General features: G+C 38.2%; 1 protein-coding gene across 21 annotated transcripts in view; it reads left to right on the top strand.

Annotated features, from left to right (window-relative positions):
• Positions 1-27,113, top strand: part of ANKS1B (ankyrin repeat and sterile alpha motif domain containing 1B) — a 1,079,782-nt gene that overhangs the window by 744,731 nt on the left and 307,938 nt on the right. For 19 of the 21 annotated variants that reach the window (XM_042947477.1, XM_042947476.1, XM_042947473.1 and 16 more), the window contains one exon: positions 22,788-22,886. In XM_042947477.1, the coding sequence (XP_042803411.1) occupies positions 22,788-22,886 (99 nt within the window). Of the gene's footprint in view, positions 1-15,175; positions 15,353-15,988; positions 16,260-22,787; positions 22,887-27,113 lie in introns of those variants that run through there. The other 2 variants (XM_042947489.1, XM_042947490.1) reach the window with 2 other exon arrangements.

Raw genomic sequence — 27,113 nt, 5'->3', positions numbered from 1 at the left:
TCAGACCTCCCTGTGCCTTTCTGGAAGTACTTTCTTGCAGGAATTCATTTTTTATGGTGGACTCAGAAAGGAAGAAACTGAGTCCCAAGCAGATAATAGCTGGCCTGCAAGTGAGCCTGTGTTAGAACTCACTTAAGTGTTCTAGTCTACAAGCCAGGCCTGGCAGGCTCAGTCTTGATGCAAGGCAAATCCTATCTAGTCACTAGCTTCGGTTGAACCCTCTGAGTACAAAAAGTATTAACATTGCATAAGGCATTTCTGTTTTCATTATCCAATACTTTGGTCTAATACTACAAAGAGGAATGCCAGGTGTTCTTTCTATAGAAATAGATATCCCCAAAGACAGAGCTTGTAAAGTTAGGATATGCCAAGAACATCTAGCTAACGTTTTAATGTTTGCTCCATTTATAAGTCTAAAACAACTTGGTCAAGGTTCCTAACTTATCATCCAGTACTCCAATTGGCTTCTCTGTGCAGGAATATGCCAGTTTCCCATTCATATCACTTTTATAGGAAGTCATTACTCATATAGTTAGTGTGTAGCAACTACCCCTCAAAAATAAGAAATTGCTCCTGAGAAACATGTCTAAAAGTGGGAGATGGGGTTACTATTCATTATATTTTACAACATGTTAATTTATTTTAATATCTTGAGTTTAAATTTTTTAGCTACAGTCTCCATCATTATGATATAGTGGAGGTGGAAGCAACACTACAGCAAAAGCAGACATCTGGATCACTATCTTTGCTCTAATAGTTGTTCTTAAGATAATCAGGGCCAAGCCAGTTAACTTAATGGTCTTTGCTACCCAATGAAATAATACAACTGAAGTCTTAATTGAAAAATGCTCTACAGCATATAAGTTATGATTCTGATTATTATTGTCAATGAGTCATTGAGTTCTAACAATTAAAAGACACTTTAGAGGGGCGCCTGGGTGGCTCAGTCGGTTAAGCGTCCGACTTCGGCTCAAGTCATGATCTCACGGTCCGTGAGTTCGAGCCCCGCGTCGGGCTCTGTGCTGACAGCTCAGAGCCTGGAGCCTGCTTCAGATTCTGTGTCTCCCTCTCTCTCTGACCCTCCCCCGTTCATGCTCTGTCTCTCTCTGTCTCAAAAATAAACAAAACATTTAAAAAAATTAAAAAAAAAGACACTTTAGAAACTGGCAACAACTTTAAAGGCACTCTTAACCAGCCCTACCATATATACTATATCTATTGTCTAACTACGTAGGCTCAGCACTTTTAAAATATCATCTGTTAAGACATAATCCAAAATAGGATTTAGAAGCCTACACTGCTTTAGGCTACTTGATGTAGGAGGATGAGTACCCTTGTCCCAATCTTAGATTTTTAACAATGAACCAGTAACCTCTCAATCACTCTCACAATTAGACTTTGGTGCACATGGTGGCTTATAAGCTATAAATCCTTTTTTTTTTTTTAACTTAAGTTAGTTAACAGACAGTGCAATATTGGTTTCAGGAGTATAATTCAGTGATTCATCACTTACATACAACACCCAGTGCTCATCGCAACAAATACCCTCCTTAATAGCCATCACTTATCTAGCCCATCTCCCACCTACCTCCCTCCATCAACCTTCAGTGTGTTCTCTCTTGTTAGGAGTCTTTTGTGGTTTGTTTTCCTCCCTTCTTTTTTTCCCACCCTACTTTTAATCTAGTCCTTTTTAGCCATTCCAGGATGTATTTTCCATTACATCATGATGGTTGCTGATGATGCTAAAGAAGACATAGTAGACTTTTGAAGAAACTAGAATAAGGGAAATTTCTTTTTCTGGGAAATAAGGCTACCAGTAGTAATTGATCCCCTTGAAGTGCCTATTGGGAAAATAACAAAAAGTATCTGTATTGAAGTAAACATCTGAGTCTTACAGAGACTCCTGGTAATGGATCTGTTAGAGAGAATTCCTCACCCCAAGTCACAGCCTATCTCACAGCCCACCCCTGAGATAAGGATGAGTATGTTTGTACAGAGCTGTATTCTCAGAAACCACTCATCTTATTGGGGACCAGTTTCAAAACTGGGTCCTGATCTGAGCCAACCTCTTCAAATCAGGTCACCACCAATTCTTTCATTCCTAGACACTAAGTTCCACGAGAACAAGAGCCATGCCTGATTGTCTTAACACCTCTGTCTCCAGGGCCAAAAATGGTACCAGGCAGTAAAAAGTGAAATGTTATTGTATGACTAAAATAAATGCCCCAGAGCAAAGGATTGTATTGCCTGTGATCTTGAATTGTCTGCAGAACACTAAAGCTGCACCTCTGAGGCTTTCTAAAATGGAGTCTGGCTTTCTGATTTCTTTGTATTTTGCAGTCACATTTGTTTCCTAATGCTAAAATGATCTATACCCCCAGAGAAACTTACAAACTAAAAATGGTAGTGTGTATACGTGAGAAAATAGGCAACCAAACAGATATTTTGTATGTTCCTGGGGGGTAGTATAGAGAGGTGACCCTTGAGCTGTCTTAGTGTTTTCCCTCCAGAATTATAATTGCAAAAAGTGCTCAAAAATATAATAATGTCTAATTGATTTCTAACTTGATTTAAGAGCATAAAGAATAGGAGCGCCTTGGTGGATCAGTCAGTTAGTTAGGCGTCCGACCTGGCTCAGGTCGAGATCTCAGGGCTTGTGAGTTCAAACCACACTTGGGTCTGTGCTGAGAGCTCAGAGCCTGGAGTCTGCTTGGGATTCTGTGTCTCCCTCTCTCTCTCAAAATAAATAAACATTTAAAAAAATAAAAAAACAAAAAATAATTTTAAAAAGAGCATAAAGAAGAAAAATACTTTTCTAGATGATCTCTCCCAGCACTTTTTTGCATCATGAATCTTGGGCTTTGTATCCAAGTATTTAAAGATTAAAATATCAAAGTGTTCACGTTCACAAATAAAAACTACACAAAGCCATCTTTATTTAACAAATATTTACTGAGCCATCACTGTATATGCCAGGCACTGTGCTGAAGCTGGGGATAAAAGGATGAGCAAATTACTAAAGGATGGTCTGCCTTTATGGAGCTAACAGGGAGAAAAAGAAGTTAGTAGACAATGCTATTTCGCAAAAGTATTTAACCCAAAGGAAGCAAATCAATCAAGAAATCCTAGAGGAAGTGATGAAAAGGAACTAGTTAAGCAAAACTAGGTAAAGATAGTAGAGGGAGAGTGAAGAGAAAGAGAGAAAGGGTTCTAGGCACAGAGAGTAGCATTGCAGGGCCAAAGAGTGTGAGGACATCCAACTTTCAGTAAACCCCAGGGGATACCATTTAATTCAATATAACAACTATTTGTTTGGTCCACTATTTTCCTAACCTTCTTCCAAGTACTATGAAAAGTTAAAAGATGCATTCTTATATGTATCTTTCCCTGGAGGATATATGAGCTTATGGGGTGCTCAAAACTTAAGATCTGAAACATTAAGAGAAGAACACCAGGTTGTATTGGATAAATTGCCAAAATCAGGCCTAGGGGATAATATGTGGTGAAGGAGAAATATTGATATTGTCTGGTTCTAGAGAAATGTGTTACCAAATATCCAATAAATCATACTCATTATTACTGTTAGCCATTTAATATCTTTTAAAAAGTAATATCAACAAATGGTTTCTGGACACGTACTTAACCTTGCTCACTACCTCCTCCCATCAACACACACACACACACCATACACACACTCATATTTAATCTGTAACCAAGTTGCCCTTGTTTAACCTTTATCATCTCTCACCTAAACTATCACTTCCAGTTATAAAATAAAATGTCATGGGGATGTGAGGTTCCGCATGGTGACTATAGTTAATAATACTGTATTTGAAAATGCATATTTGAAAGTTGCTAAGAGTACATCTTAGAAGTTCTCATCACAAGAAAAAAATTTGAAACCACATACAGTGACTGATGTTAGCTAGACTCATGATGGTGATCATTTTGCAATATATGCAAATATCGAATCATTATGTTGTACACCTGACACTAATATGTTATTTGTCAGTTTTACCTCAAGAAAAAAAAGAACCTTTTCGTAGATCTACTGACCTCGAATCTTCTTTTCAAATTCGCCTTCCATCCTGCTGTCAGTAATCGTTTAAAAGTACATATTTAATATATTCTCTGCCTAAACACCTTTAAGAGCTGCCAGGTTTCCTATGGAGTAAATGTACTTTCATCGGTGTGCCATTTAAGCTCTCTCATTCTCTGATTCCAGACTGCATTTCTAGCTTTGCCCTCTGCCCATTTCACCCTTTCTTGAGGCCGTGGTCTGCCATAGACTTGTGCCTTCTTCCCATTAAAATTCTATTCACACTAAAAGCCCATTCCTAATATTTATCAGTGCTTATGTACTAGTGTTAATCACACACACACATATATATTAGAATGCCCTACTGGATTTTGCATCATTGGAAGACAGAGACAGTTTTATCTTCATAAAATTGCTTAATTGCTCACAAGTAAGTGTCTATTAGGTATTGGATGAAGTTGATGTACTCTAGAGGATATAAATATTATATACGTATATCTATCTATCTATCTATCATCTCTCTCTCTCTCTTTCCATCCTCCAGGAACTTATAATCCATTTATTGCAGTAGGTAGCTATTTACAGCGCATTGTTACTGCTAGAACAGATGCAAAAAAAAAAAAAAAGAAAAAGAAAAAGAAAAATTCACGTGCCCTTCACGGATTTAATAGCTTAGTAGAAGAATGATATTAATAAGTCAAAAAGATAAAGAAGGCAAAAATGAAGACAAGCTTTTTTAAAAAAGACATCAGGGCAATTGGTTGGATGATTGAATCCCTTTCTTGTTCTAAAAAGTATTTAAAATAGCTTATAAAATAACATAAAAGACACCAAATGACTTAAAAATGTATATGTAAGATGAAAGTAAAACAGAGATAAGGGATATCACATGAGCTGGACTTTGAAAGATCAATAGAACTTTGAATATTATAAGAAAAAATTTGAGATGAAGCTGAAGACATAAGAAATTGAGAAAGAAAGGAGAGATGCTGAAGGCATTCACGACAGATAACCTCAGACCATTTACGATAGATAGCAGGGCATCTTGTAAGACCGAAGGATGTAAAGGTAAGATTAGAGACTTGGAGGATCATCACCAAGGAATTTTTGTAGGAACTCCCAAGAGAAGAAGACTGCCATGCAAGTGCAGTCTATCAGCAGTTAAATGATGTGAATCTTTAGAAAATTCATTCAGCACAGTTTCCTAACTTTTCCCAACAGTTTTGAAGCTCAATTTGAGTAAGTAGTAAAAACAGCCTGGGGAATTGACATGGGTCAATGATGGCAGAAGTACCAGCAGCGTAGGCCCGCCGGATCCTCACGTGCCCTCACATCCCTTCCTGCAGGTGCCGAGGATGCACCATCTTACTCAAGGCCTACCCACCACCTTGAGTTTTCCTCCTCCTCTCCTGTATCTCAAACTTCCCCTCCCCACTAGTATTTTCTTCCTTCTGCCTGGAAACTTGCTTAAGTGTCTCCTATTCTTAGGAGAAAAAAGAAAGAAGAAAATAAAGCAACTCTCCCTTGATCTTGCTCCTTTCGCAGCCGTGCTCCAAATTTTCTCCTCCCTTACTCATTCAGACTTCTCAAAAGAGTAGTCTGTATTCACTGTCTCTACTTCTCTTACTTCACAATCCTCTCAGATCTGGTTTTGTTCCCATAGTTGTCCTGAAAAGACTCCTCCTATGATCCCTCACGAGCTGCTCTGTATTGCCAAATCAAAGGAAATTTTCCACTTTTTTTAGGATCTCTTTGCCATATTTAACAGCTGGTTCATGTCCTCATTTGTGACACTCTTTACCCTTTTGGTTTCTGTGGCAACATACTCTCCTTTTCCTCATTACCTTTGTCATGTCCTTCTCTCTTTCATGGTGTCTCCAATGCATGTTTTTGTCCATCGCATAGTTACCACCTAGACTCTGGTCATCTCCAAATCTACAACTCCAGTCCAAACCTCTCCCCAAACTTCAGCCGTGCCTAAATGTCTGTAAATGCCTCCACCTGTCAACTCCATAGCCCCTAACCACATCCAAACAGAACACACCCTTCTTCCCCACTCCACCTCCAAAGTCTGTCTCCTTCTGAAGTCATTCTTCTCTGAGCCCTTAATCATCACCCCAAGCAAGAGACGTGACAATCATCCTTGCTCCTACCTTCCACTCACTCCCATATTTAATCAATAATCAAGTCCAGCCACTTTTAACTCTCTAGTGTTTCTTTAATTCAGAACCAACCTTGCTACTACTACCCTAGTTCAGACCTTCATTGTCTCTTGTTTTATTGCTGTGAGAGCTTTTTAAACAGGCTTCGGCTTCTAATCTCTAATTTTATCCCTTTAAATCCACACTTCAAATAACCACTGGAGTATGCTTTCTAAATTGTAAATCCAACATCTCATTTCTAACTATAAAAGCATTCATTCACCAATTTCCCAGACCTGCAGGATGAAGCCCACTTAGTATCATAGTTTACAAAGGCCGCTACTTGGTCTTTCCTTGAATAACAGTAAGCTACTTGCTGGTTTTCACTCTCACTACACTGTTTGTTATCTCAGTGCCTTTGTTCATGCTGTAACCCATCCGTGCAATTCCCTCTCCTCCCTGCCTCTCCCATTTTTCTATATCCTGGCTAACTTTTATAAAATCGCTTAGTAGGTAACAGAGATGTCACCCGCCCCAAAATGTCTTTCTTGATTCATACCTATGTCCTTCAGAAATCTTTTCTTTGGTACAGCTGTAATTATTGCACTTCCTGTCACAGAAAATAATTACCTATGTGCTGTATTCCTCCCTGCCCCCACCCTCATTGGCTGTGCTCCTTTAGGAGAAACAGCATCTTAATCACTTTTGAATTCTCAGTGCCTAACAAAGTGTGTGCAACATGGTAAACATTCAGCACATATTGTGAAATGACAGCATAAATGAATGAGAGAATAAGTGAATGAATTAATTAATGAATGAGCCCCAGAAGACCAGGCAAATTACAATTATTTTCATAATTTTTAAGCCAATCCCCAGATCTATAAATGGAAATCTAGTTAATGTCTAGTGAAGCATCATTCTTAGTGAGGATAAATGACCTCCATAGTCTCAAAGGTAATAGTCCCCATTTCTCCTTTTCTGCCTTCTTGAAAAGGTAAAGATAAAGCCACAGATAACTGGATAGAGAGTGAACTGTTCATGGATCAGTCCAGCCATGTTCCCTAGAGACTACAGGTATGACTGTGGAATGATGCAGCAACCAGGTGATTATGTCGAGCTTGGGTAGGTTGAGTAGGAGATGCCCAACCACATAATTTGTGGGATCTAGTGCAAAATGAAAATGTAAGGCCCCTTATTTAAAAAGTGAGAGTAAAAGTGCCATTAAGGTACACAAAGGCTTTTTCCTTTCTTCCTTATGTTTTTTCTGGACTTACCATGGTGTTTTTTATTTACTATTTAATATTCTGAGTAAGGAAAAATTAAAATTTTATGTTATTAGCATGAATTTTGCCATTTGTTTTTATATTGTGACATGCCAATTTTAAACACAAATATCAAAGCATTTAATTCATACACAGAATCACCAAAATCACACAACTTCTGTTTCATAGCTTTAATCCAAAGAGCTTTTGAGCCGGCTAAAAGAGACAAACACAAGGCAAACCCGGGAAGGTTGAAGGTTGGAAGGAAAGAAGGAGAAGATTCCAGGCCTGAAACCAGCCAAGGGAGCACTTCCAGGCACAAGATACTGGCAGGGAGTGCAGACACTCATAAGCACCTAGGACCCTGCCTCCTAATGCAGACCAAAGTATCTCACTGCAGAGCCTGATACCTGCTGAGCCCCACCTTCCAACACCCTCTCACCAGTGCACAGCACCTTGAACTGTGCAGGGTCTGGAGAAGTCAAGCCAGACATCTTCCTTTCCTAGACCCCATCACTTGAGCCTATGGGAGACAGGGGACCCCCAAAGATTTTTAAATCTGTGTCAGAACATGCTTGGTACCTGGATCAAGGGTAAACCTTGGTTCACTGCCCACCAGACATGCCATGGTACTGCCCCTAGGTACCCCCTACCCTACCCCTAGGTGCTATAGAGTATGAATGACTAATCTTAACCCCGCTGTGGATGCCCACAACCATGCTGGGAATAGAGAGCAGAGCAGCGAGAGAGGGGGACAGGCAAGCAGGTCCCAGGGCCAGTGAGCCCAGGAAGCAGTGAAGAGGTTTTCAGTAGAACCCATCTCTGAGAAGTAGTGAGAAACCCCAACACATACTCCATTATTCCATCAGTTCTTCACTTAGAAAATACAAATTCAAAGAAAAAAATTTGAAGAATTTTAAGCAGAAACCACAGAGCATTAAAACCCCAAGCACAGGGCCCTTCTGAGCCTGGGGCCTGGTGGGATGCCCAATTAAGCGACTTGCCCGTGGCCACAAAGCTAAGTAAATGGCAGAGCTAGGAATAAAACCTACATTTTTTTTCCACCACACATGCTGCCTCTTTCAGAATAGACTATTTCTGGCAAAAACAACATGAAACTAGATTTATAGCTCTATGTTCTTAACGAAAAAAAAATGGGGGAAAAAGTAGTTCCTAGCAGGCATGCTTTATTTTTAGCAATATTACTTTATAGTTTATAAAGCAATTTCATAAACATTATGTACCACATCCCTAAAAGGGAGGCGTCATTGTTACCTCCATTTTACAGACAAAGAAAGGAAGCTAACTTGCCCAGAGTCACTCAGCTATTAAAAAGCAAAACGGCAATGTGAACCTAGGAGCTCCAAATTCCATTCTCTTTATTAATCTCCAATTCCTTAGTAGAGATTGCAGGAAAGAGGGTTAATGCAGACCACGGGGCTATTAAGAAGAGACTTTCCCCATCTGATCTCTGCGAGGTGATTCCATGGGGAAGACACTTGTCTGGACACTGTGGGATGTGGGGGCATCCAGTTACCTGTTTCCATCATCCCCTTTATTGCCACCTCAGTTGCCACAGCAACTCTACCACTTCCCGTGTGATCTCAGTCAAGTTTCCAGTTATCTCTGAACTTCAGCTTTGCCATCTGTAAAATGGAGATATTAATAGTAGTATCTATCTCATGGAATTTTTCTGAAGATTAAAGCAATGTCTGGCCCACGATCAATAGTCAAGGAATGTTGACAGTCATTGTTATTATTATTATTATTGCTGTTGTTATTATTACTAATTAAGCGGGTGCAATTGGCTGAGCCCAGTCGTCTCTGTCCTCTCTCATCATTTTATAAATGTACCTTAGTACTCAACACTCATTTAAAGAAAATGACTTCCCCCAAACAAGGAGAAATATGCTTCAAACAATATGGGTATATGAGTAGAGTTACTCTCATCTAGAACCTCCAGAGCAGATGCTGTGTTAAAAAGGAACATCTGGTCCAATTTTATCATTGTTCATCTGAGAAAACTAAGTCCCAAGGAAATTAAAAGACTTTTCCAGGTTTACACAACGAATTAGTGATAAGTCAGGACTCCTAATTCAGTGCTCATTTCCAATGAACGTTCCTTCCATACAACTAAACGTAACTCCATTGCTATCATTGCTTTGAAGTATACCTCTGCTTTTTCACAATGCAGCATGTGTATGAGAAATATATATTCTTCTTATTTTATTCACTGTAATTGACTCTGATGATCATTATAATGATTATTATGCCATCGACAATGATTTAAATTCATTTGTGCTCCTTGTACACAAACCAAAGGCTATACCAGTATTATTTTCACACTGTGTTCTCTTTTTCCTTGTCGGAGAGGAAATATTTTTAAGCCATATGGGATCCTAATTCTCTGAATGCTTTTAGATTATCAGATGTCTCAACTGACAGTCCTGGATGAAAGTCAAATCATAAGAATTTGCAAAACTGAAAAAAATTAAGAACATTTTGGTGTTATCGTGTACCGGAAATTCCATCTTTATCTTTTCTTCAATTAGGAAAAAAAAAATCAGACATTCTGAATATTAGAATTTTCAGCCCAAACTTTTCAACCCTTTTGCTACAAACTTAGTGATCTTTAGACTGTATATTTTTATAAATTTATGGTTCGTATTTCTACTTAGCATTCATTCTTTCAAGTTTTTGTTTTATTCAAAAGTTTGGCAGACTGTAGGTAATAGGGATGATGCAAAGATGCTTAAACCATGATCATATCTCCCCAAAATTTTGCTATTAAATGAGGAATACAGGACATGTAACACCAAATAGAAAGAAATAAGAAATTCTATGGCCTATTTAGCATCTGCTTTAACTTATACAAAATGGGTCCATTGTTAATAATGCTCAAATTAATATGAAGGAATTTGTAATGGTTGTGGTACCAACTGAATATTTTGGAAATAAAATTCCAAAGCTTCTCTCTTTAATTAGAAAAATTAGACAAGGGGACATTTAATAATATTCATCATGAGAAAGAGTGTCTCCCTTTTCTTTCTCCTATCTCTTGTTCTTATTGAGTAGTATTATTTAGTGAAGAAAATGGTGGGAGAAAATGAGGAAAGAGTATTCTTCATAGTATAGATGCCAAAGAAAGAGCAGAGGTGTTTGTGTCCCTTGCACAAATTTTCCCTTTGTATTTAACCCAAGGTGAAATGGTGGAGCTAGATAGCTCTGCAACAGCCCAAAGGACTCTTCTTAGTTGTGATCTTGCTCAGCTTTCTTTAGCCCCTTGGTTGGGTTAACCTCCTGCCTGTCTAACCCACAGTGACCATCTCCTCATACTTAATTCCAGTGTTGTTGCATGTCTTAGTCCATTCAGAGTGCTATAACAAAATACCATAGACTGCTTGGCTTATAAACAGCAGCAGTTTATTTCTCACAGTTCTGGAGGCTGGAAGTCCAAGATCAAGGCACCAGCAGATTTAGTGATTGATAGGGCCCATTTCCTAGTTCACAGAAGGCCATCTTTTCTCTGTGTCCTCACATGGCAGCAAGAGCAAGGATGCTCTCTGAAGCCTCTTTTATATGGCACTAATTCCGTTCAAAGGGGCTCCACCCTCAAGACCTGAGCACCTTCCAAAGGCCTTACCTACACGTACCATCACACTGGGAATTAAGTTTCAATATATGAATTTGGGGGATGGGGGACACAAACATTCAGTGAGTTTTCCCAACACCACATTTTTTATTTTAGTATTTTATTACTTTTTAAGTTTATTCATTTTGAGAAGACAGAAACAGAGCACATGAGTAGGGGAGGGGCAAAGAGAGAGGAAAGGAGAGAAAATCCCAAGCTGGCAGCACAGAGCTCGACATGGGGCTCAAACCATGTTTGAACCATGAGATCATGACCTGAGCCAAAGTCAAGAGCCAGACGCTCAACCGACAGCCACCCAGGCATCCCCACCATGCTTTTTTAAATAAAGCAAGCCAAAACAAAGTTTTCATGGGGGAAACAAATACTTTCTATTAAAACATTTCAAGAAAAATGTCTTCAAAACCAAGACTAAAACCAAAAATAAATGTGGAGAAAAGTCAGGATTATTCTGGTCAACTGTTTCAATAGGTAATCACCATTCACTGCCCACCAAAGGCACTCCAAGTTACAAAGGACCTGACCACAAACTTTGACATCTCAAGAGTTCAAGGAAAAGTCACACACTGAGGCCAGCCTAACATACCCCCAAATGTTCTCACTGTTTCTGCTCTGTTAAGATTATAATGTGTTCAAGTTTTAAGTGTAAAAATTCTTTCCTATAAAAAATCAAATTTATGTAAAAATGTGCTCCCTTTAGAATCACGATGACTATACAATCTCTAGATGCCTGTCATCTTCAATTAGAAGCTAAAAGCCACTCCCAGACTTAAAATCTGTCAACCCCATGAACACTTTGATAATTTCACATCCACTGAATGTTAACAGAAACCAAAATCCATAGGAAGAAAATCCCTTCAAGTAATTATTTCTGTGAGATTTCATAATTTTAAGTCAAAATTAGAACAGGCAGTTCTGTAGATTGACACACACACACACCCTCCCAATTTTGTTCTCATAACTTTCATTCTTTCTAATATCCTTCTCTGTTCTTCTCTGTGATTATCACACCAGGTCTGTCTAAAATAAATTGTGAATACCCTGCTGTCTCCACTATGACCTCTATTACATGCCATAGCCCACATCTTCATCATTATTTTCAAAACAACAGATCAACACTGGCCAGAGCAACTTGTATGCAAATTTGGAGATAGCTTTAAATAACCTTTCTTATTTAGGGACTAGCTTTCCCATAATTCATGCTTGCCCACTTACAGATATCAATAGGATTATTTGTTTTTGGTGGTTAACTGACTGTGAACCCATCTCTGTCACTTTATATGAACAATTGACTCCACTCGTTGGGAGAAAGTCCACAGCCAGTTTCTTATGGACACACTAGGATACCAGATGAATTTCTCCCTTCTAATCAGAAAAGCAACAGCTTTTCCAGAAGTTCCTAACTGGGCAAATTTTTTCACATGCCCACCCATCGCTTCAAGGGAGGCTGAAACATTTAATTTGTCCAAACTCCATGGTAGGAGATTGCAAAGGAGGGGATCAGCCTACCAACAATGTCTACCACAACCTAGTAATACAAATGCTGAGTCCATGGAGTATAGATGTTTACATTTGATTGGTATTATTCAATCTCTATCCATGGTTGTTTCAATTTGGACCCTATGTCAGAAGCAATTCTGACTTTTATCTTTACCATCTGGCTTTTCTTTTTGATTCAAATGAAAGATTGTATATAGTTTGGAAATTTGACTCTCCAGTGAGACCAGTTCCTGTGGTTCTCCAACAGATCATATTTTGTCACATTTTCCTCAGATTTCAGTGTCTCCAGGCTATTGATTATTTCAATACAGGCTGTTTACCTCAAGTTCCATGTCACCCAATTCCTCCATCCATTCTTCACACTGTAGCCAGAGTGTAGTAAAAAATGTAAGTCAGTTTATGTCCTTCAACATTTTCCATTGCACTTAGAATAAAATCAAAGCCCTTATCAGGGTCTGTGTTACCTATGCCCCTCCAATGTGTTATTTCCCCCTCCAATGTCCTCTTCACCCTCAATCACTAAATTTAGTCTTATTAGCCTTCTGTCTGTTCCTAGAATCTACCTGGCTCTTTTCCCACCTCAGTGCCTTTGCACCTGCTCTTCCTTCTACAATGCCTATCTAATGGCTCTTCTCACGGTTGGGTTGCTCCTTTTAATCACTCATGCGTCAATTTACATGTCACTTTCTCAGAGAGGCTTTCCTGACCATTCTTTCTAATATAAGTCTCCTTTGTAATTTTTTCTCTAACCGCAGCACTGTATTAATTTTCCTTAAGGCAGTTTTTACTAAGCATGTACACTTGGGCAAATTATTAGCTTCTCTGTGCCTTCAATTATTTATTTGTAAATAAGGGTAATAATTGTACCGACCACAGGGGTTGTTGTAAGCAATAAACAAAATAAAGCCCTTAATAGTTCGTGGCCTGTATAAAACTTGGCTAAATAATAATTACTTGTGGGTTTTTTTTTACTTTGTTGTTTTCCTGTTTTCGCCACTAGACTATAAGCTCTAAAAGCAAAGGGAGCCTATCTGCTCTGCTCTCGCTGTGTCTCAGGACCTAGCCCAGTGTCTGGCACATAGTAAGTGCTCACAACATATTAGGTGAACAAATATATGTTGAATAAACAAATTAAAGGCAGTCCTACATCAGTGGTTGTTTCAATTCTGGACTGCACTCCAGTAGCTCATTTCCAGTGTTCAGTAGCCTCCTCTCTGAGACTGCCGGATTAAGTAAATAAAAATATAAAATCCTAGATAAATTGGAATTTCTATGTTCTATCTGGCAACCCTACTTTCCTCACTACTACCCTCACCCTTAACAAGCAATACTTTTTCTCTTTCTCTCTCTCTCCGCCCCTGCCTTTCTCTTCCTCTTTGCTCTTCTCCTCCTAAGTTTACTTGACTGTTTCTGAATATAGCTCTCAGTATCAGGTGACCTCATCATCCTTAAATCTGGAGATATCTGCTCCTTGAGGACAACCATTTCTTTAATGGACTCATAAGTCGTCTTTATGATCAGTCTACCAGTTCCCAGAGGACTAAATTATCCACCTTCAGCATCCCAGCCTCCTTCAGCCTGGACAGGCTTCTCAGAAGACTACAACGGACTGTCTTTTCTCCAGATTCAGAACATGTTAAATTAGGGACACAAATGTCCTTTATCCATTCCCAGACATTTTCTACCTTACTGGTTGATTTTCAGAAATCCCCCTCCCTAAATCCTGGCTTCGAAAGAGACCTAAAGAAAAGAAATGCAAACATGGCCTTTCCCAGTTGACCAGCCAGATAGTTTGACAAGGCTCTACAGAAGAGCTGAGAAATGCCAAATTGATGTCATGATGTTATTTCCCACCTCCTAGCATAGTCCTGGCTCAGAACATGAGAAGTTACTTGGTGCTTTAGCCAGACTCTATCACTTATATTAACATGCTTGGCTCTAGATTACACTAAGGCAGTTGGAAGAACTAACTGCTTAACCTTTCAGAAGGTAAATAATTTATTTGAAATAAAATGTGTTGGAGAAACCATGGCAGTCAATCTCAGTGGTGTGTCAATATATATGTAAGGCTGTGGCTGAAAATAGCATCATGGGAGTGACTTCTTGGCAGTGTTACACATCCTTGACTGGAATCTCCATCTAGAAAGTGTCCTCTACTGAACATTTGGTTCCTTTTCGGTAGTGAAGGAAACATGAGTGTCACAATCTGAAAGAGTAAAACATTGATCTCAGATCCATCGTGTACTAACTGTGTGAACTTGCTAAATGGTTTCACAGCTCTGGGGGGCACCTGAGTGGCTCAATCCGTTAAGTGTCTGACTTCAGCTCAGGTCATGATATGGTTTGTGAGTTCGAGCCCCACATTGGGCTCTCTGTTGTCAGCCCAGAAGCTCTTTCAGGTTTCACAGCTGTGGGACTCAGTTTCTTTGTCTGAAGTATGAAGATATTGCCTCCTGTGTTATAACTTAGAACTTAGAACTTATATTGCTTCTCGGCCTTTTGGCTAAAATCAAGTGTAGAACTTAGAACTTACTAAGGTTCTAAATAAGGTGGACAAAGTACCTGGTACTCACTGAATGCTCAATGGCTGCTAGTTAACATTAATCATTTTAGGCACTTTTTTCCTGCTTCATACTGTGTGGCTGTGTTGGTTATACTCAGGACCAAATTCTTGTTGTTCCACCAGAGAGAAGCCTTCCTTTTAGGGCTCTGTATCACCAGTGAGAGATCACTTGAAGAGGACCCTGTTGCAAATATGAAGGTGCCATGTTCCTCTTCTGTTAAGAGCAGGGTGTCCAAGCTAACCTAATTGCTGCTGCTCATTTTTCTCTTGTGAGGCACTGGGGAATGTTCAGCATATTAGATGGAAGAACAAAACTCAGATACCTGCCAAGATTATGTACAGCCTACCCAAGGAAAAAAATTTTTTTAAACTTCACAGCTTATGATTGGAAAAGGACACAGGACAGCTGCTAACTGTTTTCATCTCTACTTTTGGCATGTTCTTCTAATAGCTCTCCTGTCACACTCAGTCTGCAACGCAGTGGGAACTAAAAGAGTAGGACTGAGGTGGCCCTCCAGCCCCATCCCACCCCCCTGCTCAGACTCAGCTATTGGGAAAGACCATTTAAAAACATTTAATATCCTCCCTACCCCTTTGGGAATGGTGTAACCCAGCTAGGCACCACGCTTCAAAAGAGAGAGGGAAGTTAAAGCTTTGCAGTTAGTGAGGGAACGTTTAGACAAGAAAACCCCCCAGGTCCCTGCCAACCCTGATTCCATGATTCAGTGAACAGAAAGGACTGGAGCAGAGGAGGGAAGAATAGGTCAGACAGCTTCCCAAATCCTGTTCTATAAAGAAAAAGTCATTGTTACTCAAACGTTGTGAAATCAAACGTAAATTATGTTGGAACACTTGCGTTCAAATGTGAATTTCATATGGCTCTAAAGCAAAATGCAAATGGTTTTGGTCTAGCTACATTTTTGTACTGAACCTTTTCTCTCCTAAACTAACTGCACTGGAGGTGGTACCAGATAATAGTTATAAGAAAGGCTCCCATTAGCTATGGAAGCAAGTTAACTGCCTACCTCAGAGAGCTATGGTGAGAATTAAATACAGTGATATGTCTAAGGCATAAGAACAGTGCCTGGCACAGAATAAGAACTCAGTAAGTGTGTAATTTACTCTATGCTTACACGAACTGCTATTAGTGTGAAAATCGAAAGAAGACAGTGGGTGTTCATAAGCTTTATATTTTCATATGAATGTATCTGGAAGAAAGTAAGAGCATACAAATACATTTTGTTCACATCAGCATTTCTTCTTGTAGGACTTGTGGATTAACATCCTTAAAATTGAATAGGCTTTCTCTTGCATCTGTGAAACTTTTGACCAAGACAGTACAAGTTACTGTATAAATGACTTTGAGGTATTTTATATATATGCATAATTCTAAAATCTACATGAAGACATGTCTCAAAGGAATTAGAATTGTAACTTATGATATCATCAAACCTTGCGCAATACTTTGAAAATAAATACCTGATTACTTAACTTCCTCCCCACTCTGTCTTTCCATAGCGTCATAACAGATGTTTCAAAGGGGATATAGGCCTGAAAGATAAAGAGGGGGAAACTGGTAGCATAAAACGCATTGTAATCACGTTCGCTGCTAAATAGTGATCCTAAAAACTAATTCTAAGATATAAGTTATTTATTAAAATATATACCTTACATATATAAGATGCTCTCTAACTTATTGCTCAGTGATGTGACATTTACTTGAATCAATAATCCATGTGGTCTTAAGAACTTAAAAAACTCTCTTCCTAAGCTAAGAATGTGAAGATTTAGTTAAGTTTTGAGCAAGAAATTCCCTTGCAGTAGACAGAATATTTTCAAATGGAGGGCTAAGGTAGAGAGGTAAAAAATATACACTATTTTCCTCCACTGTCATTTCATTCATGTAAGAGAGGGAATTAAAATTGGAAGAAGCACACACACACACACACACACACACACACACACACACTTTTTAAATTTTTAAAAATAAAATTGGAAGAAGCACATCATCCATTATCTGATCACTTATGGTACCCATATTTCTGTCTGATAAACAAAATAAAGCTTTGTTCCAACACTGATAGGGGAATTATAAATCTGGGACTTATCCCAATAGTTACCATCCTAATCATGCAGAAAAGGCATGTATTGGGTTTACTTGTAAGTTGATATCAAATTGACTCAAAGCCTTTATAGAGGCTAAGAGGCAGCATTATTCCAAGAATATTATATGTGTGTCTCCATGTGTGAGTTTGCAAGACCTTACTATCATTCTATTATACAAATATTCTCTTTTGAATATTTCAGGCCATACAAATTGTGGAGAAGAATCTAGTTTAGTTAATTATAGAGCAAAAGAAATTTTCTCCAATTGACAGCATCCTCTTGATTTTTTCAGTCTTTGACTAAAGAGAGAGAATAAATAACATCCAACTTAAGCCTATATTAAAAAGAAACAAGTTCCCTATAGTCCTTAAATATGTTTCCCTAGCATTTGTAGGCACTTATTATATATAATATGCAATGTGAAGGAAAGTTTGCTAAATCAGTATGATATGATACTGAGGTTATGAAAATAAGAGGAGCTCTGAGAGAAACAAATGATTAATTTAGATATATTTGAGATGATTTCAATAAATAGCTGTTCTATTTCTTATGTAGAATTAAGAACAAAACACTGCTTTTTATTCTGTTTGGTCATCTTCTTTGCTTATCACTGCTGGAAAAAATCTAATACATAAAGTATGCTCCCCAGAGTCAGAGAAATTTCAGTTTTCAGTGCATAAAATACATTATTTTTCCTCATTCCATGACTTAAGAAAACAATAAAGACCCCCTGGATTAGATATTTCTTGTCAGTAAAAGAACAGCTATTCTAAAAACACTGCCTTGGGCCTTTGATCCTTCTATTAGGTCATTAACTAAGCAACTTTATCTACTCATTATTATTCCCTAAGCGCCTTGTGCAATGTGCCTGGTAGCATGCTAACAAAATAATAAATTACTCCTCAATTGGGCTTGTCATTTTGATAGCGTATATTTCTAGCCCTGTAATAAAGAAACACTAATGGAAATAGAATGGCTACTATTTTTTCTTAATGACTGAAAAATCAGAAGAAAATTTGCTAAACGTCCTTAAATTTTAAGTTCATGAACTTTGACTAAGAAGCACATCAATTATATCCTAAGGATGACTCATGAGTATTTCTGACTCCCTGTTCTGATTCCCTTGTGATCCCCATTTTTGCCCCATCTGTGTGATTCAACTATAGTTTAAATGCCTTTAATTGTGGAGAAGTACTGTCTAGTAGAATTTTCTAAGATAACAGAAAAATTCTCTGTTTGTGTTGTCCAGTATTGTAGCCACCAGCCATGTGTGGCCAATGCATTTTTTTGAAATCAGGTTTGAAAAGAATCAATTGGATATGGCAATTTAGAAGTCTTTCTTACCATTTGGCAGAGACATTCTATGGAGTTAGTGAGGGTAAAGGCTTATTGTAGTGGGTTGAGAAGTAAATGGGAGATGCAGAAGTAGACACAGCATGCGTACTGGGGATGAGGAGGTAGAGAGTGCAGTATAGTAGATGGTTAAGCAGAAGACACACATAATGAAGCTCTACTCCAAAAACCATTGATCTAGCAGTCATGTGAAAAATGAATGGAGGAGGGAGAAAGCTAGAGTTTACGTTCAGCTATTATTGAGGAAAAAAAAAAGCTGGGATTTTTCTAACATTTAGTGAAGGCAGGTGATAACATGAGAATAAATTCCAGCTCCCCAGGAAGAATGGAAATGTTTATTGTCCTTGATGGCACATCTGTTACCCAAGTGCAAATGAAATGGTTAGTTGCAAGACGTGAAATATTTTATTTTTCTCCAAAAAGCTGTAAGAATCCATGATATTACAAAACCAAGGTATTCTATCATTTATTTTAATAAGAAATGTTATAAATTCCTACCTAGTCCTGAGATTAATTTGTCAAGAAAAAAAGTGCATTCTTGCACTTCTCTGTAATTACTGTTGACCCTTGAACAATGCAGGGGTTCAGGGTGCTGACCTCACCCCCCACACCTGTACCGTGCAGCCAAAACTCTGCATATAATTTTTGATTCCCCCAAAGCTTAACTACTAATACCTTCTGTTGACAGGAAGCCTTAGTAATAGCATTAACAGTCAATTTACATAGATTTTGCATGTTATGTGTATCATATACTGTATTTTTATAATAAACCAGAGAAAAGAAAATTTTATTACGAAAGTCATAAAGAAAAGCCAATATATCTGCAGTACTGTACTGTATTTGTTTTAAAAATCAAGGTTTAAATGGACCCTTGCAGTTCAAACCCATGTTGTTCAAGAGTCAACTGTACTTCTTAAAGCTATCTTTAGGTTGCAAGTTCTGAAACACTAAAATGTAATTGCAATGTAAATGTAACTTCAAATTATACAATCTATATTTATATGTAAGGATACTAATCAAAAGTTGGACATGACTGAAATCATACCGCTTTAGAACTGAATGAGTATTCATTGAACTACATTTTACGGGTGAGGACCATGAGGCCTAGAAATAATGCATGACTTAACCAAGTTTACCCAAACAAGATTTAGATCCAGATCTTCAGACTCCAAGCCTACTGGTGTTTCAAAAAAAAAAAAAAAAAAAAAAAAAGACTGGCTAGATGATGCACAGGATATTTCTGGTATCTCTATATATTACAATAAGAGAGAAAATAGAAAATTTCTAACAGCATGCCTCATTGGGGACAGTGAATCCTTTTCTTTATGTTTCCAAAATTAGTACCATTTCCCCTCGGGCACATTCTCACCATTTGCACTGTGCTTCCCAAATTTTCACTCATTTTTCAAAAGTGTTTGGTAATTATTCCATATGCTAGGAAATTTGCCCCAAAGAGATGTCTAACTTCCCTACAATTTTTCAAAAAGGTTCTTCCTACTGAAGATAGAGAAGACAGTATATTGGTAGTTTAGAAGAACAGTGGTTTTAAGGATTTAATTTTTCAAATAATTTCAGTATTCAAACACTAAAAACAAATTCTCAGGATTACCTATAGATATTAGGTATCTATATTTACTGAAACAGAAGACACAGAAGACAAACACAAGACACATCAGAATTCTGGTCTGTCTTGTGTATGCACAAAGAAACCAGTACATTTTGTATGAGCTGAAGTTGTAGGCTGGTAATTTAGCCCATGGAAAACCTGGTAGTGATCTAACACATAGATGGACAATGTTTTTTGTTTCTTATTTTTTGTCTTCTGTTTTTGTTTTTTAAGATCCTTTTAACTCCTTTTGGAAAACCTTTAGAGACTAAAAGTCAAATATAGAGTGGTATCATATATCCTACTCATGACATGCTAGTCCATTTCTGAAAATAAAAACACTTTCTCAAAATGAAGCCATTTATATTCTTAGCCATGCTCTATTGTGTGCACAGAGTAATTTCTTGAGAGCAATGTTTCCTGTGGCATTTTGCCAAGACTGGCTTTATTTGTTTTTCATTAGGCTTTTCATTATCATGCTGCTATATACCTGGCTCGTTCTGCTTCCTCTGAGAAGGCCAGGGTAGCTTAAGCATAGGAATGATACCATGAGTAGGTGGAATGTTTGTGTCCAGTGAATGCCCACTTTAAATCTCTAACTATGGTACCATTCTTACAGCTTTAATCTTTCTAAGAACAATCAATTATCCATTATAATGTAGTATGATATTAAATTGTTTATATCCATCTGTTCTGTCCCTGTACAGAGAAAGATATTAGTCTCACTTTGTACCACACTAGACTGGCCCATCCTCCTTTATTATCTCAGGAAAAGGCATCATGATCCACCCCCACTGCCCAAGACTAGAACTAATGTGTGTCCTGCGTTTCTCCATCATTCAACATATTCAGTCACTGAATCAAGCTTCTTGATAGTTTTCAAACCACCCATTTCTTTCTATCTCCCATGGTCACCACCTTGGTCTAAGCCCACATCGTCTCTAGAACAACTGCAGTAGCCTCCCAAGAGTCTCCATGCTCTGAGGATTGCCCTTTCCAATTCACTCTCTTTTGCTTTAACTGTCTATCAGCACCACCGCTCTCCATAAATATGTGTTCTGTAATTTCTACTCATAAGTGTTTTTGTGTTACACATTAGTAGGACAGTTTGATTTGTTCAGAAGATGAGTGATCCAATTCTGAGCTTCTCTACAGACCTCTCAATTTAAAGGAAAACTCTAGCTTACAAACTACAAAAGACTAAAATCTTCAGGTACAAAATAAGCAATTTATAAATTTTTGTATTAGAATATTAATCAAAGGCCTAAAAAATCATTGAAATCAGAGAATTTCAGGATTAGGTTGGTCCTTGGAGACCCTGTAACTCAACTTTGTCATTTTATAGGTAAGGAAACAGAGGCCCAGCCACAGAATCTAAAATTGATCTTTCCAAATTTGAAATATCATCATGTAACTCCTTTTCTTAAAATTTGTCCGTGGCTTCCTGTTACGGTCAGGATGAAGTCTGAATTCCTCAGCCTGGTGTACAATGTCTGAACAGTCTGCTTTCGCTTACCTTGCCAGCCTTACCTTTTGTTCCTCTCTCCAACTCAGCCAAGAAGCCAGTGCTTCCAAATGTGCTGTGTTCTTTCTCACCCATAGGACATTGCACATAATTCCACTTTTGTCCTTCCTCTTTTGAGTGCTAGGTCCTAACCAGGCTTCAGTCATGATCTGCACTGAAAACAGTCATGAACTGAAAACACATCCTGGATTCCCTCAGGGCCCCCAAGCACGTGCTACCACCATAGCATATTCACAGCATCTTAACTGAGTTTGAAAATCTGTTTCCGTACCTGGAATGGAAAGAATAAAGACAGGGGCCTGCAAATTATTCATTGTTGTATCGCCATATCTTGATCAGAGATGTCTGGCATTCAGTGTTTTAAGATTAATTATTAATTCTCACTTTTAACGTGCCTAGTATGCTATAATTTTTAATCAGTTTTCTTCTCAAAATCTATTTTAAAAATTGTTTTTATTATTTATATATTTTTTGAGACACAGAGAGCACATGCACAAGTGGGGAAGGGGCAGAGAAAGGGGGATAGAGGATCTGAAGCAGGCTCTGCGCCCACAGCGGACAACCCAATGTGGGGCTCAAACTCACGAATTGCAAGATCATGACCGGGGCCAAAGTCGGACACTTAATCAACTGAGCCACCCAGGCGCCCCTCAAAATCTATTTTTAGGGGAATACAAAACTGATTCATTCATATCAACATATAGGCAGATCACTGATGATCCTAAACAGCAGCTCTTCCTAGAAGCACTTACATTCTTCCAGGAACAGAGTTTGAAGCCACAGGAATGAATCCCCAATGCAGATAACCCAACCATAAATAGTAAGTCATGAGAGCATTTCTGGGGGGAAGGAAGCTTTCCCAGAACCTTCAACTCAGTCACATAGGTGACCTCTTACTTGCCCTCACCCTCACTGAAGAATGACTGTTTTGTATGTAGAAATCAGATCACTTGTTGGTTATTTTTCTCTGCATTAAATAAATCATTATTTACCCATAGTAAAAATGCCTGAATTAACTTGTAACATTTCTGGCTTTGTTTCAGGGAAGTAATGTTATGGAAGATCAGGATTTATTGGAAATTGGAATCCTTAATTCTGGGCACAGACAAAGAATTCTACAGGCAATCCAGCTCCTTCCAAAGGTAAGCAATGCTTTCTTACCCTGGCCCTATGTACAGCAGTTTTGAGTCCAGATGTGCAAGGGTTATTAGTACTTAGGACAACATTTCTACATTTTGATGCAACTCCCAAAAGCAGTTCTTATTAGGTCCAGCCAAACATTCAGACTCACAAAACTACTATGGGCCATGATTGGCTTTAGGTTTACCAGAAGGATGTCACAGAGGAAACTCCACTGACCATCAGGGCACCTTCAGAGTTTCTCTTCAGTGAGAGTCCTTTATATTGGTACAAACATCAGCACAGGCCCCTCAGGTGACAGCTCAGGTACAAGAAGACAAGATCAATATTGGATGAGTGTGAGAATGGTCCTGGATTTGAAGTGTCATGTCCCATAAGAGGCAACATCTCTTGTACAATTCTGTAAACTTAGCCTCCAGGGGCAAGGAATCTACCTAATTATAAGCGTCATCACTCAAGAAAGACCAAAGTATCACATCCCCATCAGGTATTTGTAGTTCATGTATAAATCCTCCCAGTCAAGATGCAATTTGCCAACCAAGGTGGCATTTTAACTGTAAGCACTGTTACCTAGCAACAGAGTTGACCTTCTGTTTCCAGATAAGGTTTCATAGGAGCCTAAAGCAAGAGGTAGGATCCTAGCACTGGTCTGCAAGATATGTAGGACTTTAACTGATAAGGAAAGGGAAAACGTTTCAGGGGTCAGCAGAGATCATATAAATATAAATATAAATTGCAAGGAGTATTAGGAGAATAGCGATACTGTGTGATTTAAAATGCAATGGGATTTGCACAACAATGTGAATGTCCTCAATCATTGCCACTAAATTGTACACTTAAAAATGGTTAAGGGGGTAAATTTTATGTTTTATTATTTCACCACAGTTTAATAATTTTTAAAAAAAGAAAAAAATCCAATGTAATTAAAACAATTAGACAGTAGAGAGTATAGTCAGAGATAAAGCAGTAAAAGTAGGTTGGGTTAGTTTGTGTCAGGCTAAGGAATTTGAAATTTGTTCTGTAGACACTAGGGAACAGACATGACTGGACTGCTTTAGGCCAGTCAATTTGGGAGGCAGTATACAACAGGAATTAGAAGGAGGAAAAGTTGAAGTTGGGTCAACCAGCTGGGAAAAGATTCAGGGGGCAAGACTGAAAGCAGATGAGCAGTAATACACCTAGATATAAGAACTTATATACTTTGTATTCTCCTCTGCTCTTTTCCTTCCTAATGAGGCTATAATTTCTCAGAATGAGAAAGATAAATATTAACCACTGTTTCTAAGGAAGTGATCTGATGAAATTTGCCAACTGACAGTGAACTGAGTTTCTACTGATAGAAAGTTAACACTTCTGCAAATTCAAGGAGAGTTAAGCATACAAAGGAGTTGCATCATACAATATTCTACAGTAAAAGGAAAACAATAAAGCGACCTTAGAACTAATTCCAGAAGTAATTCTTACAAGCATATTGTTCACCTCACTACTTTTGTATCTTACAATATTACTTCCTCAGCAAGTTGCTCCTCATTCTCAACAAGGACTTCGGCACTACTGTATCCCCAACACCCAGTCCAGTGTGCAGTGCATCATAGGCACTCAATAAACTAAGTGACCATCCCCTTGTCACAATGCTACCCATCATTTAAAGTTCAGTTCAAGTAGCTCCATATCACTTCCTTTGTGAAACTTCCCCTAAAAGGGAACCACTCCTCTCACACTGGTAATTATCACCCTAGTCCAAACCAACCACCTCTAACTGGACTAGCATGATGGGTTCTAATCTATCATCTCTAAGTTAGACTACTGGAGTCAATTTCTCATTGGTTCTCTCTAGCTTGGATAATTAATTCATAGACACCTAATCTCTGTACTAGTTACCTTTCTTATGACTCTACATCTGAATTTCCACACAGCATCCAGAATGATCCTTCTCCTTCTCAAATGTAAATCAGATCATGCCACACCCTGTTTAAAGTATCCAATGGATTCCCTTCTCACTTAGAATAAAATCCTTATCATAGCCTACAGAAGTCAATAGGATCTGGCCCTATGACCTCATCTCTCACTCTCCTATTTCCCTAAACTCTAGTTATGTGGCTTCTTCTTGTTCCAGAATATACCAAGCTCATTTTTGCCTCAAGCCCTTTCCATACTGGTCTCTGTCTGGAAAGCCTTTTAGTCAGATTTTCACACTTGCTCCTATACATCTTCAAACCTCTATTCGGCTACGATCTCCTCACGGAGGCTTTCAGACCTCAAAGTCACACTCCTCACATACTATCTATCACTGTCCTTCCCATTGCCCTGCATTAGTTTCTCCATGGCACCTATGGCTATCCAAAGTTACATTATTTATTTGTTTGGTTTTTCCTTATTTTTCATCTCTCTCCCAAAATTCAGGACCCATGAGCTTAGGGACCTTGACTATCTTGTTCCCTTCTATATACCCAGCCCTAGAACAGTGCCAATAACATCTAGGTGGTCAAAAAAAAAAAATGTTTGTAGAAGGCAGGAATACACTGCTGTCTCTTTCCTTGGATATTCGATAGCTCTATGCCTGTCCTGAAGGTACTAATAACACTCTACCACTTCTGACGTTAGAAACATCCTGAAGGCAGAGACAGTGTCGCATCCATCCGTGAATTTCCCAATGTTCTTAGGCCAATACATGTGCATTAGCAGAGTGAAAGAATGAGTGACTGAATGAATGAATATATTCCTCATGGTATTCAAATATACATTTTTTCAAATCAGTGTGCTCAATAAGATATATCTGTAATAGTGTACAGGCCATTTGATAATGAGAAACAGAAGAACCTGAACTCAGAATTATTTGGAGAATAAATGGAGTGTTTATTTTTAAGACAGAATATCATTCCCATTAGAGAAAACAATGTAACCGAAACAATACAAAATTAAGCTTTTATCAAGAGGCTGATGCGAAAGTGCTTACCATGCACCCAAATGAGTAGAGAATATATAAAAACATCCACACACGTGTTCAGCAGCACAAACAGAATGTTATAATGCTACAAATTGATGCTTTGCCTTCTTAGGTAATGAGCCCAATCTTCAGATGGTTAATAGTGTAATTTTACTGCCAGCACATTCATTTGCATTCACTCTAACTTTGCGCTGCTGCAAAAGGGACACAATGTCTCTTTGTTGTGTTTATGCAATTTTAGTGTTCAGAGTATCTGTTCTTCATCTGTCACGAAAAATATTCCATGATTGCTACCTGAAATCCTTTAATTAACATATTGTGTTTTGGAATCCGTGAGATTGTTCCTAAACAGAGAAAAGGTGGTTTGCTAAATGCAATCTTGATCTGTTAGCACACTTCAAAGCATGTTTTTTCGTGCTTTATTTGTATTTATTGTTTCAAGTTTCAAAGACAAAAGTTTATTCCTTTGGTAATAGTGATTTTTCTTTACTGTATCCTTTTTAATATTGAAATATTGGCCAGTGCAAAGGTCTGCATGTTCTCGAGTACATTTGATACATCAAACACATGGAAAGTATTCCAGTGTTCTAAGCGCAGACATAGTAAGAGCAGTAAGCACATGAATTCGTCTCTTCCACTCATTATTTCCCTCTGTCTTTTATAATGCTTGACCTTAAGTAGCAAAGCTTAATTATCCAGTTTCACCCAATATCCACTTTCCTCACCAACCCCAGTTCAGTCTTTTCTTAGGTCTAAAAGTTTCCCAGGACTTCTGAAGATCAAATTTCACCCTTTTTCTCTTTTTAAGAAAGGAACCATAACATGAGAATGTGACTTATTTTTCACTCTCCTAGAAACTGTAAGCATAGTGGACTTTTTCTGTCCCCTAGACTTGGGGAAGTTATCTGATTACTTATTTTGCAACACATAATTTACCTTTTCTTAGGTAAGAATTCCATGTGACCAAGTATTTGGATAATCCTCTAAAAACCTTTTAAAAAGGCATAATGCCTTTTGTCCTTTGACAATATAACACTTGGAAGTCAGGAATTCAAAAACACTTTCATTTTAAAGGTTTACAAGACTGTGTCAAAGCCCATATTACGTCAGCTGCCTTAATCTCTGTCATCCTGAATCAAATGTATTCTTGGCACACTAGCAACTTTTAGGTCACCTGCCCACTTCTTTTTCAATATTTCCTTTCCTGATATTTTTATGTTTTTTATCTTTTGGATGTTTTGAGTAGTTGTTTGTACTCACTATCCACCCCTCCCCCTTTTTT

The sequence above is a fragment of the Panthera leo genome, chromosome B4 (genome assembly GCF_018350215.1).
Source record: "Panthera leo isolate Ple1 chromosome B4, P.leo_Ple1_pat1.1, whole genome shotgun sequence".
Taxonomy (NCBI): domain Eukaryota; kingdom Metazoa; phylum Chordata; class Mammalia; order Carnivora; family Felidae; genus Panthera; species Panthera leo.
This window is presented reverse-complemented; position numbering and strand designations above follow the sequence as displayed.